General features: G+C 33.9%; 1 protein-coding gene across 2 annotated transcripts in view; it reads right to left on the bottom strand.

Annotated features, from left to right (window-relative positions):
* Positions 1–17,548, bottom strand: part of LOC149575039 (uncharacterized) — a 125,349-nt gene extending 107,801 nt beyond the window's left edge. The window contains exons 1-6 of one of the 2 annotated variants that reach the window (XM_089814901.1): positions 17,463–17,548; positions 14,041–14,177; positions 13,873–13,949; positions 12,607–13,057; positions 12,301–12,382; positions 12,125–12,200 (exon numbers count right to left, since the gene is read on the bottom strand). In XM_089814901.1, the coding sequence (XP_089671027.1) occupies positions 12,125–12,200; positions 12,301–12,382; positions 12,607–13,024 (576 nt within the window). In that variant the 5' untranslated portion in view covers positions 13,025–13,057; positions 13,873–13,949; positions 14,041–14,177; positions 17,463–17,548. The remainder of the gene's footprint in view (positions 1–12,124; positions 12,201–12,300; positions 12,383–12,606; positions 13,058–13,872; positions 13,950–14,040; positions 14,178–17,462) is intronic. The other variant, XM_089814900.1, reaches the window with a different exon arrangement.
* Between the last annotated feature and the right edge of the window lie 2,461 nt (positions 17,549–20,009).

Genomic DNA, 20,009 nt, shown 5'->3' with positions numbered 1-20,009 from the left:
TCTAGCATGACAGTCCACTTTCTCCGCCCTCTCCGTCCCTTCTACAAATAATCTCCTTTTTAAAAAAATTCACACCAACCAAATTTAATTATCCCTCCAAAAATGTATACCACATAATCTATACTAGTTAAATGCATTAAAAATTGACTGGTTTATCTTGTTGCCAATAACACACTCCTATCATATTATCAATAACGAGGAGATGAGATCTTCCAACTACTTGAGACAATAGACATTTATGAGATAATTTAACCGTACTTACACCGCACTAGGAGACGACAAGACGGCGGGACAAGTTTTTGAGACGAGGGGACAGAGGGGCCTTGATTAGGGGACAACGGTGGGATGGCGAGGGACCGGGGGGTGGCAGGGGGAAGCAGGGGTGCATATACTATACATATGGTACTTAAAATGCTAGTTATGAAAATATGTACTACAATAATACAATATAACTTGATATGATCATATAAAGATGTAAAAAACACTAAACTTAAACAATAGAAAATTTAACATTGAACATTGCATTTAAGTTTTGAACTAGGACATCATGATTCATGATCAAATGAAAACAAACAATGAACACTGACATTGAACATCAGCAAACATTAATCTATATATCAATCTTCAGATCAATAGTATGAGTATCTAGATTCTACTATCTAAAAGTAATCAATGATCATATGAGTCATGACTCATGAGTCATGACATAAAGAGGATTATAATAAGTATCATGTGCCATGAATCTTGATATCAAAATAAGTATATAATATTATAATGCAAACAAAAACTAAAAGTCTCCCTGCACCCACAATAAAGGAGACTCTGTCGCATCCCCCCGCAATAAAGGAGACTCTGTCACGTCCCCCCTCACCCACACATAGGAGACGTCTCCCCGTCTCAAAGACATCTCGCCGTCTTCGGCGAAGGAGGTGCTCTAAGTGACACTGCCTAAAATGTCGAGATGTTGTCCCCCTATCCCAAGGACGACACCGCCAAAACGTCGAAACGCCCTCCCCCCATCCCAAGGACATCCCCGTCTCCGAGATGGCCCCTTTTCTTTTTGGGGGGGGGGGGGGGGACACACATCCTCGTGTTACACTGAATTTAACTTATTATTTAATTTGGTAATTTAAAATTTCTGAATACAATAGTTTATTATCTATCATTTTGTATTTAAATTTACATCACTACTAAATCCTCATTCATTGCATACAGAATTAAGTGTTGGCATAATTAGAGGTATAATAATTAAAAGGCATAGTAATATGTGAAATTGTGCACTATTAACTATTTTATATGATTTGAAGCTAAAGCATAAAAGGCTTAAAGTCAAATGGTAAGTTCTCAAATTTTGGGGTATTACAAGAAGGGGCTAAAAGGTCCTAGATTTAGTCAAAGATGTCATGAGCTACAGATTATCAAATGATGAATACCATTATATTAATATTGGATATTGTCTGTGGATTTCAACAATCATTGCTTTAATAAATATTTAAGTTTCATGGGACATTTAATTTATAAATTTCATTCTACTTAATGGTTTCTAATTCCCACATTGTTTGACTAATATGATGAATTAGTAATTGATTATCATGACATTTACCAACGGGCATGATGATGAAATGTTGCTAACAATGTGTAAGTTAGGATCAAACAAAGGCAATCTGCGAGAAAGGGCATCATAGATGAGATGGTGTGTCAATGAAGGGAAAAGAACAGAGACAAAAGAGCCTGTGGCAAAGATGAGTACCCACCACCCTTAAATGTTTTGAACACCTAGACTGTATATATTCTTCTAGTGCGCACGCCGATACCCTTTAATGACATGCTGTGTCCCTGAGTAATTTGCTTGCTGTACACAAGTCAATCTGACCATAATTGCATGGGTGTGTTTTAAATACTTACTCCAATTGCATATTGATAGGGTTGATGTCCATCTGAAAAGGCTTAAGCTCTACATATGGTCTATACTATTGACAGTATTGAAAATGTGTGAGATTGTTGCATGGTATAGAGGTGATTAGTATGAATTCCAGCTAATAGAGGTGACTATTGAAAAGCGTTTATGACTATATCAATATGGCATATTGACATGTTTCCCTCGAAAGAACCTTTGTTATTTAAATTGTTTTTTTTTTAATTCGAAAACTGAAATATTGCAAAGAAAAAAAAAATACTTGAGCCTTTTGAAACTTCATGTCTCAACAATGGACTCATTGAACTTAAATTGCATGGATCTGCAAGAAACATGAAATAGTAATTGAAGCTCTAGGATGAGCTTAGACATCTTGATGCATGAAATTGATTTTACTTGGTTTTGCATAGAATAAAGGTTTTTTGTAGTTTTCCAAGGAGGAAGAAATGCATTCAACAAGATCACATGTATATTTTGTGGGATTTTCCCAAAGGATGTGGATTTCTAAGGGTATCCATTTCCTTAGGGTTTATACAATCCTTTTGTAGGATACAAAAAATAAGCAAAGATCTTTATTTTTAAGGGAACGTTAGGTGTGATGTAATGTCCCTTTCCTAGATTAACTCATAACCTTCACTAAATTTACAAAATTCAAATGAAAGAAGGAACACAATATAGGTAAAGGTATAACCCTAACCTAGGAATAAGATGAGATAAGCTTGTCTTGAAACTTGCAACCACATTAGATAATAATGTTCTCATTCTACATATAACACACCCATTTTTAGGGTTAAGAGAAAAACACACCAATAACACATAATTCTCATGGGCTCAACCATAATGAGGGTTGAGATAGGAAGGAAATGATGAGGTCCCTAATTACCCCCGGCCCTAGCCCCAAGAATGGATATTTGGTCCCCCTTGGCCTCATGTGGTATCAACCAAGCTCATGAAGTAGCATACGTAGTGGAGCCTATACATCATTCCCTTTCATCACATTATCTTTCTCTCCTTGTATGATTGAGGATCCACATCTTAGTTACCTCAATAACTAATCCATATAGCCTAAAAGGGAAGATTACAATTTAATTTGACCCTAGGCCCAAGAGCAGAATCTCTATACCTCTTGGCCATGTGTGGTCCTCAACCATCTCATGAGGTAGCTGTAATAACCCCTCTAGTAATAGATTTTTATATTAAATAATAGTTAGAATAAATATTTGGTTAATCAATTCATATAACAAAAATCATAAGAGACAAATTTAAATAAGGAATTAGGATAGCTCTAGTTATTAGCTCTGATTATAGTAAGTATTTAAATTATTGATTAAAACGTATTTAATTGTTACTAATAACATAATTGTTCAATTACTATTATGAATGCCATATAATTTGTATACATACAAACATATTATTAGTATATAAAATATAATTATTTAGTGAAAAGAACTATTAATATGAGGTCAATAATATAAATAACTAATTAAGTCATAATCAATTATATTGACATCATAAATAAAATAATAAAATAATTACTAAGATATTGTTATAAACAATTACCAATAATCTCACAAGATAAACAATTACTTATAATTATACTACATCATCCTTGATAAATCAAATAACATAAATGATCAAAGCAATTACAAAATTGGTAACAACATTATATAAAACATATGAATTAAATCGGTAACCTTACCAAATGGGTCACGACACTTTTACAAAGCATGAAGCACATATGTTACATCCCAATTCTTGACCTAATTTAAAATATAGCGATTGAAGTTCATATGAAGTCAGTTGACAATTAAATTTGTTATAATCCTGCGAAATGGTAAGATGATTAGTCATTATAATTTCATGTGAAGATAACATGCTAGTTGATTATTTATCACGAATTCATGAAATTGAAAAGGCAATTAGTTGTTATGATTAATAACTTGTTATGGTAATATAATTAACTGTGGAGAATTTCCTTGTAGGAAGCATGTCGAAGGGGTGGAAGCATTGTTAGAAAAAAATTGGGCACAGGAGCATCACCATCACTAGGCAAATGGGTATGAATCGTGATTCACCATGGTTGAGGACTAACGACTTGAACATCAGAATACAATCGATGGAACCGCATGAGCTATTAAATAAACAATTTAAGACATAAAATAATTCAATTAAAATATAATACCTACCTCAAAGGATTTTAAATGATCTTTCACCATATTATTTTAATTTATGTTCACCGATAACAATATATACCTATGTACGTACACACAGATATAAATATAAGGTGACACCATAATATTATTTTCTTTATAATATAATGATGCCACCTCACAAATATATATACGTGTACGTAGATAAATATAAACAGTAATATTTTACGAATTATAATCTTCAAATCTTCTTCCATCCTTTTTATTCTTTTTATTGTTTAAAACTGATTGAACACTTGGCACATTTAGAGTCATTACATTTCTTTTATGTTACGGCTTCTTGGAAGCCAAGGAGTCACATTATTCATTATACATTTTGAAGTCAAAGGAGACGGAAGGCAGTATTTATTACAAGCACCCGACTTCTATTTTCATGGCACCCGACTTCTATTTTCGAGCAATTCAAAATCCAAACATTTGCAGGGAAAATCGAGTTGAAGCAGAGCAGTGCGATTTTCATCAGTTGTATGCTATATTCAAACAAGCCCAAGTTTGTGGAGGATATTAATCAGCAATTATGATCAGATCTGAAGCACATTGAGACTAAGGCCATCCAATGGACCATATCCAGATTTTCAAAGAAGAAATAGAGTTTAGGGGCTGCAAGTTACAGATATATGTTAAATTTATAAAATCTAGAAACTAGCATCAAGATCTTTTCTAAGGCAGATTGTTGAACATTCAACAAAACTCCATTCTTTCCTTCAGATTATTCCAAGTTATGTGATTAACCAAAAATCTAAACATGGCATTATATTTTCTTAATCAGTTATTACTGCAGTCTGATTTTATAGCAGTAGGATACAATTCCAGATTATGAAGCAAATCATCCTTGTTTATAATATCATCAGCTAAGATGAATAAAGCCAAGTATCTGTGACATGCTACCATATTTATACCATTAAAAGTCAGAATCAATGATATTTTTTTGCAAGAGTCTTAGAGATAACATTCTTCGAGTCACAGATTGTGATGAGCTGGAACACATAATATTTTAACATTTAGTTGAGATCAACAGAAAGAGTTGGTTGCTCTGAGATTCAAACACTTGGGACTCACCCTGTTGTATAGCCAAGGAAAAGGGTGAAGAGGTGAGAGAAAGGAACCTATACTAACATGAAACAGAATCAGATGTGACATAACAATGTTTATCATTTTTAATATGAATTATTTAATACCTCATGCATGATCATATTTATTGTATTCTCCTACTGTCAAGTCGAGTGGTGTGATTAGATACTAGGATGCTTAGTGGCTGTCAAAATGTTCCCTGTCTATTTTGGGTAGGGAGGGTCTTTCTCATTAGAGATTGTGTGGAGATAAGTTATTGTCCGAGGTTGGGCGGTTAAGCGCTTGATAATGTTTCCCCTCTCCACAAGATGTCAGATGTGCATCAAAAAAAGATAAGCTATGCATTCAAACATATGTCAAATACAAGTATTTTTATTTTTATGATATATGTTCAAGTAGAACATAAGATTAATTGAGTTGTATTATTGTTACAATTATTCTTTAAATGAAAGCAATTCTTATAGTCAATATAATTGGCAACCAGTTAGATCGGTTGCTCTTCTAACACAATATGGAATTATCTATAGATTGTTATTTCAATTTTTCATATATAAGAATAATGATTATCAGCATATTTTCTAATCTTATGTTAATGCCACAGTTTAGCAAATTGGAAGGAAAGGAATGATATAGTGGTATCTAAAGCCCTGAATGATACAATGGTATCTGATGCCCTAAATGATCCAATGGTAATTGATGCCTAATTGATATAGTGGTATTTAATGGTAATCATCATTTGATTTTGATATAATGGCATTTGTGGACTAACCTAGGTGGTTGCAGAAGCATCCTTAGATTGATTTCGGTCTCGAATTCCATGGTATGTAGATTTTAATTTCCATAGTAAATTTATTGATGGTGTTTTCAATTCTAAGTTATGAAATTTTGGTTAACTAAATTTAACCGTTAATCTCATTCATATGAACATAACTGATATAACTATCTTCTTATGAAAATGAAGTAATAACTGTAATTCTTTAATATGTTAGTTGTTAATTAAGACCCAAAAAAAGTGTGTGTTACAACATATTAATATGTAGACACGGAATCCATAAAGCATTGAAAAGCACATAATAAGAGGATTGAAAAAAATAAGAAGTAATATAATTTTTTGTAATCACATTCACGTGAAAGCAAAGTAAGGAAGGGATATCTAATTATTACATAGAAAGAGAATATGTTCTTAAAAACTTGTTAAAAACCTTATACCATGGGAAGATAAACAAAAAAATTTAAAAGCCCAAAATAAATGAAAGTCATTAATATCATAAAGGTGTTGAGTTGTTTATTCCCTCTTAAATGTGTATGTTCTATATACAAGGCATTCTATTTAAGGTTGGTAAAATATAAATTGTGCCATAGTAATAAGTGCTAATTTATTATGGATATTTTACATGGTAAATATACATACATACATATATATACATTAGAATTCTGAATTATAAAAAGAAATTAAAATTAGGGAAATTCTATTTTTTACTCCGCACTAAACTATCCTAAGATAGGGATTTTGTGGAAAAGAGAGGTGGAGTAATTTTGGGCACATGGCAGATTATCCCAATACTAGGGTTAGGCCTTGAAGGATGTTGCATATAGTCTATTTCATGAGACCTTCACACAATAAATCTACCATCCAAGAATGACTTTAGTCTTGGAGAAAGTAATGGAATTTCACCCTAAAGCTTAAATTAAATCAATGAATTCAATTGGTTATATAATATTTTTAATGATTCCATAACTTGATATCCCTAATTGGCAATTATTATAATAATAGGTCAAGTACATAAAAGGTGTATGATATTGTCAATTGCATGGATATAAATATACATTTATGTAATGTCCCCTTTTGAAATCACCTTATGCATTGCCCTAAATCCATAAATAAACAATGAGACCAGAGGAAAAGTGAAGTTAGAGATGTAATTCTTACTCGAATAAGGTGAGATAAGTTGTATGAATATCTGAAGTCTGAATTCTCACATCAGGTTAATCTCTTATATCAGTCTCCTTTACCAAATGCAATTCTTCTTCTCAATCTACTCTCAAAATCTGAATAATGCTCTTTTATTGTTGCTCCCTTTTGCTTGGAATGAAATCTCCTTTATACTTTATTGGTGAAAGGGTCACCACCTTTCATTAGAATTGAATCAACACTTTTCATTGTTGCCCTTGAGGATAATATATTATTACTCAAATTGCTCTCCCTTGGATGTCCTCCTCAAATAGCTCTCCCTTGGATGTTCTCCTCAAATGAAGCACTCTCCACTTTATATCTTCCATCCAATGTGGGTCTTCATCACTGCTGCCATTAGAAAAGGTTACAACCTTCCATAACTGCCACCATTTGGATGAGTCACAGCCCTTCATCATTTATGCCATTTCAAAAAGTCACAACCCTTCATAATTGTCCCTCTTTGAAAGAGTCGCATACTTTCATAATTACCACCATTTCAAAGACTCACAACCCCTTCTTTTTCATGCTCTCACCCTTTTCAAATTTAGTTCTCTTCTTCCTTTTGGCATCTCATGTTTGAGGGAGTCAAAACTTTTCCTTTCATGCCTTTTCACTCTTCATTAACTTAACTAAATTTAGTTATGTTGTATTTTTAGTATTATCATTTTTATTTTTATTTTTTAAGTTCTATTTATATTCTTTAATATTTTAATTTAGAGATAAAGTCTGCAAAATATATTTACATTAGCATCCATTCAAATATGCACAATAAGTACAATTATTCCTTCATAACACAATGACTGGAGGTGTTACTACAACTTGATCTGCTGTAGATGATACTGTCATTCAACGATTATCTGTTGCTGCTTATTTTATTGTTCTGCTGTCTTGTTTGACTACCTCGGCTGAACATATGTTTTCCTGCAGTTGAATGGTTCTGTCCTCTTGCCCTCCTTGAATGCTGGGCAATGTCTTTTATACTCCTCCATCAGGGTTGGAGATGAATGATCTTCCTCAAGAATGTAACTGTTGGAATGAGAAGTGTCCCTCTGCTGCTAACTGTATGCCCTTCATGACTAAACTGCTCCTTCATTTCATTATTGTTTATTCTTAACTAATACTTAATTTTGTCTTAGAGGAGATTGCTGCTATTAAGGGAAGAGATCAATCCCCTTAAGCAAAATTTATATCTGGCAACCAATATCCCCGACTTACTGAAGATGGCTGACTGTAGCAAGTTTTACAATTAATAAGATTGTGTTGTCTTATGTGTGTAAGGCATTTTCATATTGTGGGTTTTCTGCTAATCTCATGTCAAATCAGGAGCATGACGTGATTGTTGTTGAATGATTCAATGAATGAATTCTTTTGACAGTATGATTTGAGCTACTGGCCACTGATAATTAAAAGATGGTCAATTAGATGATTGACGAGTAATGATGTAATGACTGTTGGTTAGATATATTGGTGAATTGAATGAATGCTGATTTGATAGAGTGGTTTGCTGATTAGTTGTTCGCTTAATTTCTTAATTGATGATTGCCTTTGTGAATTAATGAATGATGACTGATAACTGATCTTAAATGATTGAAATGGTCTCCTTTATTCCTCATCGGTGAAAGGGTCACCACCTTTCATAAGACTTCAGTCACCACTCTCCACTGCTGCCCCTTGAGAGTAATAAGTTATCTTCCATATTGTTCATTCTTGGACGTTCCCCTCAAAGGAACCCATCCCTCTTTATATCTTCTGATGTGAGGGAAAGTCACAAGTCTGCCATTTGCAATGGTCACATCCTTTCATGATAACCACCCTCTGAAAAAATAATCAAAATCCTTTAAAAGAGTTACAACCTTCATTATTGCATGCCCTTGAAAGAGTCACTTCCTTATTTTCTACTTTTTTCTTCCATTAATCCTTCTTTAATTCCTATGCTCCTTGTACCGTCTTAAATTGGAAGCACCTCAATTTAATGATGGTTTAGCACTCATTTACTATGATTTCATCATTCATTTGCATTCCTCCCCTTTCTTCTCCTTTCTCCTAGGCGAAATGAGGGTAGGATCTAATAGATCCTCTTTAATGCTCCTATTTTCATAGCGTAAAGCTTGAGGTAGGATCTAACCACTTAAGTCCTCCCTTCCCTTCATCCAATCACTTGGAATCTATTTTCCATGCCTTAACAGTCATATCTCAAATTTTGCACCTGGTTTTTGAGATCCGGGACCTGTTTCAAGAGCCCAAGGGGTAGGATCTAATAGATCCTCTTTAATGCTCCTATTTTCATGGCGTAAAGCTCAAGGTAGGATCTAACCACTTATGTCCTCCCTTCCCTTCATCCAATCACTTGGAATCTATTTTCCACGCCTTAACGATCATATCTCAAATTCTGCACCTGGTTTTTGAGCTCCGGGACCTATTTTGGGAGCCCAAGGGAATCCTGAAGGTTCTTGACCTTGCTTAGCAGGAACGTAGCATGTCCCTGCTCAATCAAGGACACAATGCGTCCTTACTGGGTCAATCAGGGACACTGCTTGGACCCTATTTTGGGTTTGTTTCCCGAGTCCCATGTCTGGATTGATTTGGGATGTTAACTTCTACGTAAGTCGACCTGGGGGAGAAAGTTAATTCAGATCCCTTTACAAACCCATCCATTTCCTCATTTTGCATCCATCATCTATCATTCACACACGCACTGGCAATCAAGCTCTCAAGTTGTCAAGCACTCAAGCATTCTTCAAGCATTCAAGGCATTCAATCAAGTTCTCCATGAAAGATCAAGGATTCAAGCATTCAAGCAATTAAAGGAGTTTATGCAAGATCTAACATTTTCAACATTTAAGATCTCCCTTCATACATTCAAGATACTTTGTTGCATCTTCTACATTCATCCTTCAATTCCTAAGGCGAGTTGCACTCAAGCTCTCAAGTTGTCAAGCACTCAAGCATTCTTCAAGCATTCAAGGCATTCAATCAAGTTCTCCATGAAAGATCAAGGATTCAAGCATTCAAGCAATTAAAGGAGTTTATGCAAGATCTAACATTTTCAACATTTAAGATCTCCCTTCATACATTCAAGATACTTTGTTGCATCTTCTACATTCATCCTTCAATTCCTAAGGCGAGTTTCAAGCACATTCATTCATGAAGGTTTTGGTTTCACTTTTGATTTCCTTTCTTACGATTTTTTAAGTTGAGAAAAGGCTATTGCATCTACTTCTATATTCATCCTTCAATTCTTAAGGCAAGTTTCAAGCACATTCATTCATGAAGGTTTTGGTTTCACTTTTGATTTCCTTTCCTAGGGTTTTTGAAGTTTTGACAAGGCTACTGCATCTACATACTTGAACATTCTGAATTCAAGAGCATATTCATAGATTTGCGTTGCTTCATGTTAGATCTATTTGTGCTACTTGCTAGCACTCTCTATTTTTTTACTCAATTCAAGGTTAATTCCTAAACTAGGGTTTGACTAAGGCAACCCCCCTCCCCCCACAACAAACAAAAACCCTTTATTTTATAGGTTGTAGATCTCAAATAGGCAACCACATTGCGGATTTGGATACCCTTTTAGTGGAACTTTGGAACTATGAAATCAGAATCAGGTTTGGACACAGCTGATCAAGGTCATATTTCTTCCCTGCTCAGGGAAAAGTCGCCTCTACTAAGGAAAGTAGACTCTGCCAGACAGCCAAACGATTTCTGAGTTTTGTAGATCTCGCTGTTTTTAGTTCTATTTGCAGGATTCAGCACTTTTAGAGGTCGTTTGACAACCCATTTTCAAGTTTGTATCTTGAAAGGTATATTATCTTTCCTTCTTTATTTCAATACGCAATTCCATTTCTCTATATTTTAGATCTACTTGCCTAAAACCCTCTTAAGGTGGAGATGTGAGGGAAATAAATCCAAGTAATTCACCCTTTTGCATTAGGTCACAAATTGACACTTTCTTTTGTGCTAACAGGTCCTATCTTAGGAGGTGAATCTTGGTCTTCCCCTTCATTAGCTGTTAGGGTGGTTGATTCCATTTTCCCAATATACACTCCCCCCTTTCCTCCCTTCTCCCTATCCCTTTCAAATGAACTCTTCTCCATCTTCTATCTTTCGTTGAGTCATAACTCTTGGTTGTATATCTCTTGACCATTCATTAACTTAGTTAACTTGTAATTATATGATATTATATTATAAAATTATTTATATATTTTAATTTTATTATTATTATTATTTATTACTAGATTCTGTTTCAGGGATGTGACATTACATGTGAAGAGGGATAAAGACGGCATTGTGGCATGAAGGAAAATGGTCTTTAAGAGATCAGATGTATCTGTTTGCTTTCTGAAATGTTTGGTTTATAGGTTGAGCCTTCTTTCTTTGTGAGATGGCTATATCTGCTTATTATTCCCAGAATGTTTATGGAATGAGTTGCTATAGATTCAAGGTGGCTTGTTTGTTTTATGATCATTGCCAGATAATAACAAAAAGTTATAATTCTTGTTTTTGACAGACATTGTGTGAAGTAAATACTGAAACTGGATGAGAAGGTGTCTCGAGCTGTCTCATTTTATAACTCTTGCAGCTGTTCAGTTGTCAAAATTAATTTAAAAACTCAATGAATCTTCAATGTATATAAATTATAAAGAGGAAAATTATAAACATGAAAACATAATAAACCTACTAAGAACCATAAGGTGGGCTCAACGAATCTTCAATCAAGTATATAAATTATAAAGAGGAAAACTATAAACATGAAAACATAATAAACCTACTAAGAACCATAAGGTGGGCTCAATGAATCTTCAATCAAGTATATAAATTATAAAGAGGAAAATTATAAACATGAAAACATAATAACCCTACTAAGAACCATAAGGTGGGCTCAGTGAATCTTCAATCAAGTATATAGATTATAAAGAGGAAAATTATAAACATTAAAACATAATAAACCTACTAAGAACCATAAGGTGGACATACCTTGGCATCTGCAACATACTGAGAGTGCCATTCAGACCAATTTTGCAACAGCTCAGTTAGCTTCTTCTTGCTTTCTCTGATAGGAATGGGACAGGATATCAATGTAGAGAATATTACATGTTATAAACAAAATAAAGCTACTCGAATATAAGGCTGGTCGGAGAGAAGATGCAAACCTTGGTAGATAGTTGTATATAACATGAACATAAGGCTGGTCATCAATATATGACAGCCGGGCGCGCTTAACACCTGATCTAGCTATTTATCTTGAGTCAAGATTACAATTCTTGTCTATAATATGTAAATAACAAACATAACTGAAAATCATTCCACATTAAAAGTATGAAACTGAAGCCTGTGTATCAAAAGAAAGAAATTGAACCCTAGAGTATATAAAAGCTCCGTTTACCACATATTTTGCTTTCTTAAAATCTGGAAATGGTTCAAAACATTATTCATAAGCATGCTTATCTACAAGATACAAGATGTATCAGTTTTTGTTGCCTCACTTTCCCTAACAAATGGACTTCCATCCACTAGGTTAGATTTCATTTGTGTTAGTTCATTCTCATCTGCTGCAAATGAATTAAGATGGAGGTTCAAACCCTGCTGCCTCTCATATCCTCTTCCTTGATTGTCATCTTCCAAAATATGACAGTTACCTTCTATTCTACCTTTATCAATTTCTCCCCCCTCTGCAGCCATTCCATCTTTATCAGTTTCTTCCCCCTGTACAGCAGCTTTGTTTCCATCTTCGTTTAAGCCAATGTTTTCTTCCCCTTCCATCTTGAAATTTTCTTTGTTGACTTCCTCTACCATTAAAATCTCATCTGGATTTTTTCCTCCTCCATTATCCATGCATGGACTAGGGGGAAGCTCAATGTACTCTTCAGAGTCCATTTTGATATAAATAGAAATATGCTAATCTACAGGCTGCAACATCAACAAGCGTGATTAGTTATACAAACAATGAAAGATGAGTGAAAAACAGAATCTGTAAAAATGCAACTATTCATTGTTTATGCACAAGGAAAAAGGTGAGCAATAGACAGAGTTGCAAATCTATAACAAGAAAGTTCAGTTCATTATACGCCGTTAGTCTTTAACTTGTGTTAATTGCTGAGGTTTATTTAAATTCAGTTGTCTTTTTGGTTGATAACAGTAGTCAAGATAAGAAATAATTATCCCACCTGCACAGAGTGAACATCATGTAAAGGTAAAATCCACTACAGGCAAGGCCTTGGCCTATTCTTGTATTTTGGGCAGCAATTTTGAGCACGGGTTGGACACAATGTTCAGTCAATTCAGCAATCATGCTGTCACATATTCGGGTTGAGACAGTATCGTGCACCTACTAAAGAAAGATATTCTTCTTATTCTAATAGATTTGATCTACTTTCCAGTGAGATTGAAATCCTCTTTTGCAAAAAAGTAATAAACTAGCAACTAAATGGCAGATTTCTTCAAGTATTTTTTTCAGAATCCAAACTTATACACAATTGCAGGAACTTTTGAGTTCTGAAGGGGCTTCCCATTTAGCATTCACATCAAAAAAAAAAATCCAGATATTTCAGAACTCTGACAACATTTTTTTCACAACAGCAAGCCTACATCTGTGTTTCATATCTTTGTAGCCAGACTTGGATTCAGCAAGATTGACATGGTAAGTCAATTTAAGCTTTTGATCAGACTTGGCAAACTGAAAACTTATGAAAAGCAGGGATTTTTACAAAAAGCTTAAGTTTCACCCTTGCTTGTTGGCAAAACTCTAGAAATAGCCATCAAAACCCAGCTGTGCACTAAAACTTCCCTGCTCTGCATTGATCTGTCAGAAGAAAGAGAATGAGAACAATGTTCACATTATTCGACTACTGTACTGTTTCTAAATTAAATGCTAGCCAAGGCTCAAGTCTTACCTAATTTTCTGCTTTCTCACTAGGTACCCAGTCTGGTCAAGTTGATTCATCAATTAATGCACAGTTACTTGGATTGAAATTTTTTACCAGGCCTGACCTGAATCTTGCCACCTTTGCAAGCAATACAATTCTGCAAACTTTGCAAACCATGTACAAGTTCTTGAACTGGAAAAATACATGTAAGTGGGTTCTTATGCATAAATTTAAAACTGCCGATCCAGCATTATATTAAACAATTCAGCCTTGCATTTTAAATTATAATTTGTACTATTGAAATAAGACTTTTAAGCAACTTCAGTAAAAGCTCCTGCAAATTATTGCACTTAATTTTAGAAAAAGTTGTTTAAGGTAACAGATTTGCTATGTGGGAATAACTTTGCATATATAATATTTATTAATAAAAAATTATCATTTTAGATTATATACAGAAGGCTTGTGGCAGCCGATAATTTTGTACAGTTTTGATTTGATCGCTAATTCAGTAATACAGTTCTATTGGGCAGTTATAATCTTTAAGTTGTAGACCCTTTGAGAAAACTGTGCATCAACTTTTTGCATCAAAGTCTCAGATAACACTCAGCGACCAATCATTTGAAAAACAGATTATGATGGATAACAGATTGTGATCGGAAGCATCAAAACAAAAGGTTGACATGCATCCAAAAGAACCAATGGACTGCAAGAATCTGATGTTAATTATAGTTATATTCTTCTTACTATTTGTGTTAAATCATTAGCTATTGAGTGAGGGGAGATCGAAATTTTTCATTTGATAGAATTTTATATAAAAACTGTTAAACAATCAACTTTGTTGAATGTTTCATGTCCAGTTTCTGATGTATGTCTGTGCAGATTGTTTTTTTACAGATTAGCCGTTGCACTTACCCACCACCTGGATGATACGTATTTTTAAATAAAGATTGTGACTCTCCTACCATTATTAAAGTGCAATGCAGCAATGCACCATCAGAATTAAAGCACCACTAGTTTAGATGCCAAGTCCAAGGGATTTCCATTATGCATTAGTTTCCTAGGACTGGCACCTAGTCTTGCCCACGTATGGCTCGCATTAGCATGTCCACTTTATCACCAAGATTGTACCCAATAAGCCTGACCTTCAGTCTTTGTGATGATCACTATGCCTTTCTACTGGACAATTGCCCATTAGACCATGGCTACATAAAATTATAATAATGTTTCAACATTAAATTAATATTAGATTTATTTGTGATTTAGAAAAGGCTGAAATGTCCTTATGGCATTCAAATAAGATACATCTACAATATAGGACAGAATGTGATAATTTCCAATAAGAATGTGATGATCTAAAGAGTAGACAGTAAAGATAGTTATCAATTGTTTTTTAGAGCATATTGTAATCAAAAGAATCACTGATTATTTGTTTTAATTATAAAAAGCAGGGAATCCCAACCTGTTTTTTAATTTTGTATGTCGGCAAATTGAAGCTAATAGGAAGATCACCATTAGAAATAATGTTTCACAGCACTCATAGCATGACTATCCCTAGGAAATGGATCTAGCTAAAGTGTGAAATTAGATTACAGTCACTGTTTTGTTTGCTGTCAATATCGAACAACTACCAACTACACTTATCTACTTTTACATCCCAATTACTTGAAATGAAAAAAGGTTTGGCCTATGAAAAAGTGCAAGAATGCTATGTATTTTCCGCATAAAAATACTTTTATCTCTTTCCTTGATCTTTTCTAACTGTGCAGATATACTTTGTGTTTTCCTCCCGATATACTGTTATCTATTTCATCTCTTTTGATGGTTGACTTGGAATAAGATTGGTCAGCTGAATAGTATTGGAATGTGTTTAATTAAGTTACCTCTTGATGTATTGACAATCCTAGTAAGTAATTACTTTGATTATACATGTCTGTTGCTGTTGATGCTTCTATGCACCTTAGCTATTAGCTACCTTGCAATCGGAAGCATTAATCATTATAGTCTGAGCATTTCAAAGATCGTAACCTTTGTGTTCAAAGGTGTATTTTTCATACATCATCAACACATGCTTTAGCACACTAATTGATTCGCATCCTCGTCTTCTTTATCTAGGTGCTAGGGTTGCATCAATTAGCGCCAAGAGTTCAGAAAAACAGTTGCGCTTTATGCAGACCATCTCAAAGACATTTTCCGTTTCTCCAAGAAGCATGAATACAGACTGTATTCTAATCTGGTAAATGTAATTGTTAGTTATATCTGCCACCTAAATCCAAATTGTGGGAATGTTTAGATGGAAAGAAGTTTCTATACAAGTTATATACCACATTCAATTTGGGTGCACTAAACCTTAACAATGGAGGTAAGTGCAAGTCATGGGTGAATCATACAGAAGAAATAGATTTAATGATGGATTGAGAGCGGATGCTAATCACGGTTAAATGGGGCAATTTAAAAAACACAGAAATTAAAGCATAGAAACTTGCATATCCAACAACCTTGTCTAATTTTATAAATAAATTTTGAAGATTTCTGCAATTAATATACTTATGTTTCGGGCCATACTTCTTGATCCACCATTTATCATTGCTAAAGGCAACATTTCTTGGATAATCTAGAGCGAGCACATTATTTAAAAATTTGGCTAGTACGCAATTTCAGGCAAATTGCAAAAATCAAACATTCTGACAGCGACAGCCAGTAAAACTTTGTCATTCTAATCCGCCGTGGTCTTGGGCCCATCTAGGTGTAGCCTGCAACATGTTGATACCAATAACCAAGGAATAAGTTTGTCCCAACAGAACACGTGGATGGGTCCTCAACTAGAACGACAACTCCAGAGATATGTAAGACCACATGAAGAGTACAACAAATTGGTATTTAGGCATACTTTCAACCTTAATTTTCCCGCGTTGAGGTAATCAAAAAAAGTAACAGCCCAGTGTTGTAATATAATGTTTCTTAAACGTTTTCTTGCGAGTATCTCAAAAAAAACATATATCGTTATAGCATTCTGCAACTCATTTAATTCTTCTTACACTGAGATCAAGCAAACCTAATTGCATAACAATTTTCTGTAAGGACAATTACCAGCAAAAACAAACCAATATTAACCCCAAACATTAAAAAATTGCCATTCAAATATCTTTAAACCCTAAACATACAAAAAAATATTTTTCAAGCCATTTAGGAATCATATTATGAAATTCGTTCAGAAAAGAAATTCCACAGTAAAAGAAACCTACCAAAAACTCTCGTTAAGAAAAGTCACAACTGGTTCCCTAATATTATATAAATCAAATGCATTACCAAATCCGGGAAAAAAAACAGAACAGGACTTCAAATCTAACGAAAAACAAATTCTCTGCGCAGCCTAAAAAGGAAATAGACATCCGCCAACAGTGTATTTCTTCATTGTGCTTACGGTACAAGATTAATGGTAGCTTGCTTACATGATCTGGGAATGACAGAATTCCCCGCAACAGTTGCATTTCGCTCGAATAATTTTACATACGATTTGCGTCCTATCATTCAGTTTGCAAAGGAATCATACAAATGCTACCTTTATTTGATGAAGAAGAATTTTTATCCGTTGCTTTGTTCTCCATATCTAATCTAAGATCAGATTATTATTATTATTTTTAGTATTTGCCCAAGGCTATAGTAGTATTGTATTATTTAATGGCTTTTGCGTCTTAATTAATGATTAAAAACTCTCTATTTCTACCAAATAGAATTAATTGTTTTTAAATTTTAATATATAATTAATGCATTATATAGTATAGATGTGAAAAAAAAAAAAAAAATTAAATTTATTTGACTAAAACATTTAGTTTCTTATGTGATTTAGAGAATATTATTATAAAATTATAATTTCTTAACCATTTTATACAATGTGATGTCCCACAATTATCATTTTCTCCATTATTTTACCATATTTATCTCTATAATTCTTCAAAATTATTATTTTACATTTTTATCTTACTCTAATTAAAATTCTAAGTTCTCATTATTTTAAATTAAACTTTTGCATACGAATATATAATTTAGATTTTAAAAATAATTGTGATATATTTGAAAATATTTATTATATGATAATTAAAATGTATATAATATTAAACTTATTATGTTATAAAATATATCATAGTATTTTTTATTTTTTATTTTTTTTCATGGGAGGCTTCATACTTGCGAGGTAGCCCAACGAGGCATGAACCCTGCAAGCTACCAACTAGCGAAGGCCACCACATAGACTTTTTAGGAACCCGATACGGGCCCACTCGTGCCTGAAACTTCTTCTATATATTTAAAAAGTATATATTAAAATAAATGTAATATGAAAATAAAATTTAAACCATAGTTATTTATTTTGTTATTTTATTGTATCATTTATTTTTAAATGGTTATTTATTTTATAATTAATTATATTATTTTAAATGCAAATTCATATAAAGAAAGTAATAGTTAATATTTTATTGGTATTATAGTTAGATTTGCATATAAATTTAAAACTATAATTAATTATATACTATATATATTTTTAAAAATTAAATTAAATATTTATAATTATATTATGTCTAATACAATATAAGGCTAGCACTAGTCATTACATGATACTTGTTAGTCCACATGTATGTATAGGAGTGAGATTATAGTTTTCACTTGCTTCTTCGTAATTAGTTTCTACTTTGAAAATTTGTGTTCAAATCATTTAACTTATAGTTTTCTGAAATAATTATATTAAAACAGTTTTTAATTTTTTAATTTTTATTTTATGATTGGCTATTTTTGTTAGTAGTCTTCTTTTTTTAGCTTAACAAAATCAGGGAAATGTTAACCATTCACGCATCTAAGGATTATGGACAGATGGAAACCCCTAAAATAATAATTTACGTGGTTGGTTGCGATAAAACATTTTGCATGCATGCATGCAAGTTCATTCGTCTTATTTGTTTGTGTTCTTTAAGTTATTTGATTGTAGAGGGAGAAACAGTTGATAGGTATGAATACAAGAAGAAGATGGAGGCAGTGAATAAGGCAAAAAATGCAAAGAAAATTATAGAGTATTATATGAGTCTGTGACATAGTTTTAAAGGTAGATACTTGAGTTTGAATGTCTCTTTCTGATCTATGGTAATTGCTTTGAGATGTTTTTCCCTTGTTTATTCTTTCTGCTATTGTGACTACATTTATTTATCAAATTCGAAATTTACACTTTGTTAAGTGGGTATTGTAATTTTTGGGATTAGTTGAGTGGGTGGTAGCACACTGTAATTTTGCTTAAATTCATTTGGAGAGGCACCAAATTTTAGGAAAAGGTGTAGAAGAAGCTCAACAAAACAAGAGAAAAATATAAAACTATGTTGTATTCATCAACTTTTTCGATTAATAGTCCTTTTCAATTAATAAAATTTACTAAGATTACAATTCACAAAAAGGGGTCGAGGGATACAGGATCACCCCGCGAATGAGTTCAATTGGCCGAAGCCGGAGCAAACAACATGGCCGCAGCCAGCAACTATAAACTATTCATCAAAAAAAAAAAATTAAGAACAACCTCATGTTGCCAAGGCAGTACCAGCAGAGGGAGGAGGATCATCTTTATCAGGAAATCCCCACGCATCAGTGGGATTGTGAGGCGGACTAGGAATAGTCCAGCCGTCAGCAGCATCTGCAGGATCTGGGGTAGTTGCAGTCTCTGCATCCTTCTTGTCTGGCCACGAAGGAGAGATTGCCAAGGCTAGCCGGGGAAACTTGCCAGAGTGCGCCCATCCAAGGGAAGGAGCCGGAGACCAACCAGAAGCCTGCCCGGGGGGGGGAGCCAGGGACCAGCCAAAACCACCACGTGGTGGGAAAGTGGAGCGGCGCCTCTAATTGCCATGACCACTGTTGGGAGAGCGGTGGCGGGGACCCTAGGAGCGCGGTGTGTGCGAATGGCGGCCAAAGGACTGGCGTCTGGAACGGCGACTGCGAGATGAGGAAGCATCAGCCGAGGCATC

Source organism: Cupressus sempervirens, chromosome 2 (assembly GCF_028749045.1).
Source record: "Cupressus sempervirens isolate cs-2001-9-10 chromosome 2, ASM2874904v1, whole genome shotgun sequence".
Taxonomy (NCBI): domain Eukaryota; kingdom Viridiplantae; phylum Streptophyta; class Pinopsida; order Cupressales; family Cupressaceae; genus Cupressus; species Cupressus sempervirens.
Note: the sequence above shows the minus strand (reverse complement) of the source record. Positions and strands in the feature narration are given on the sequence as shown.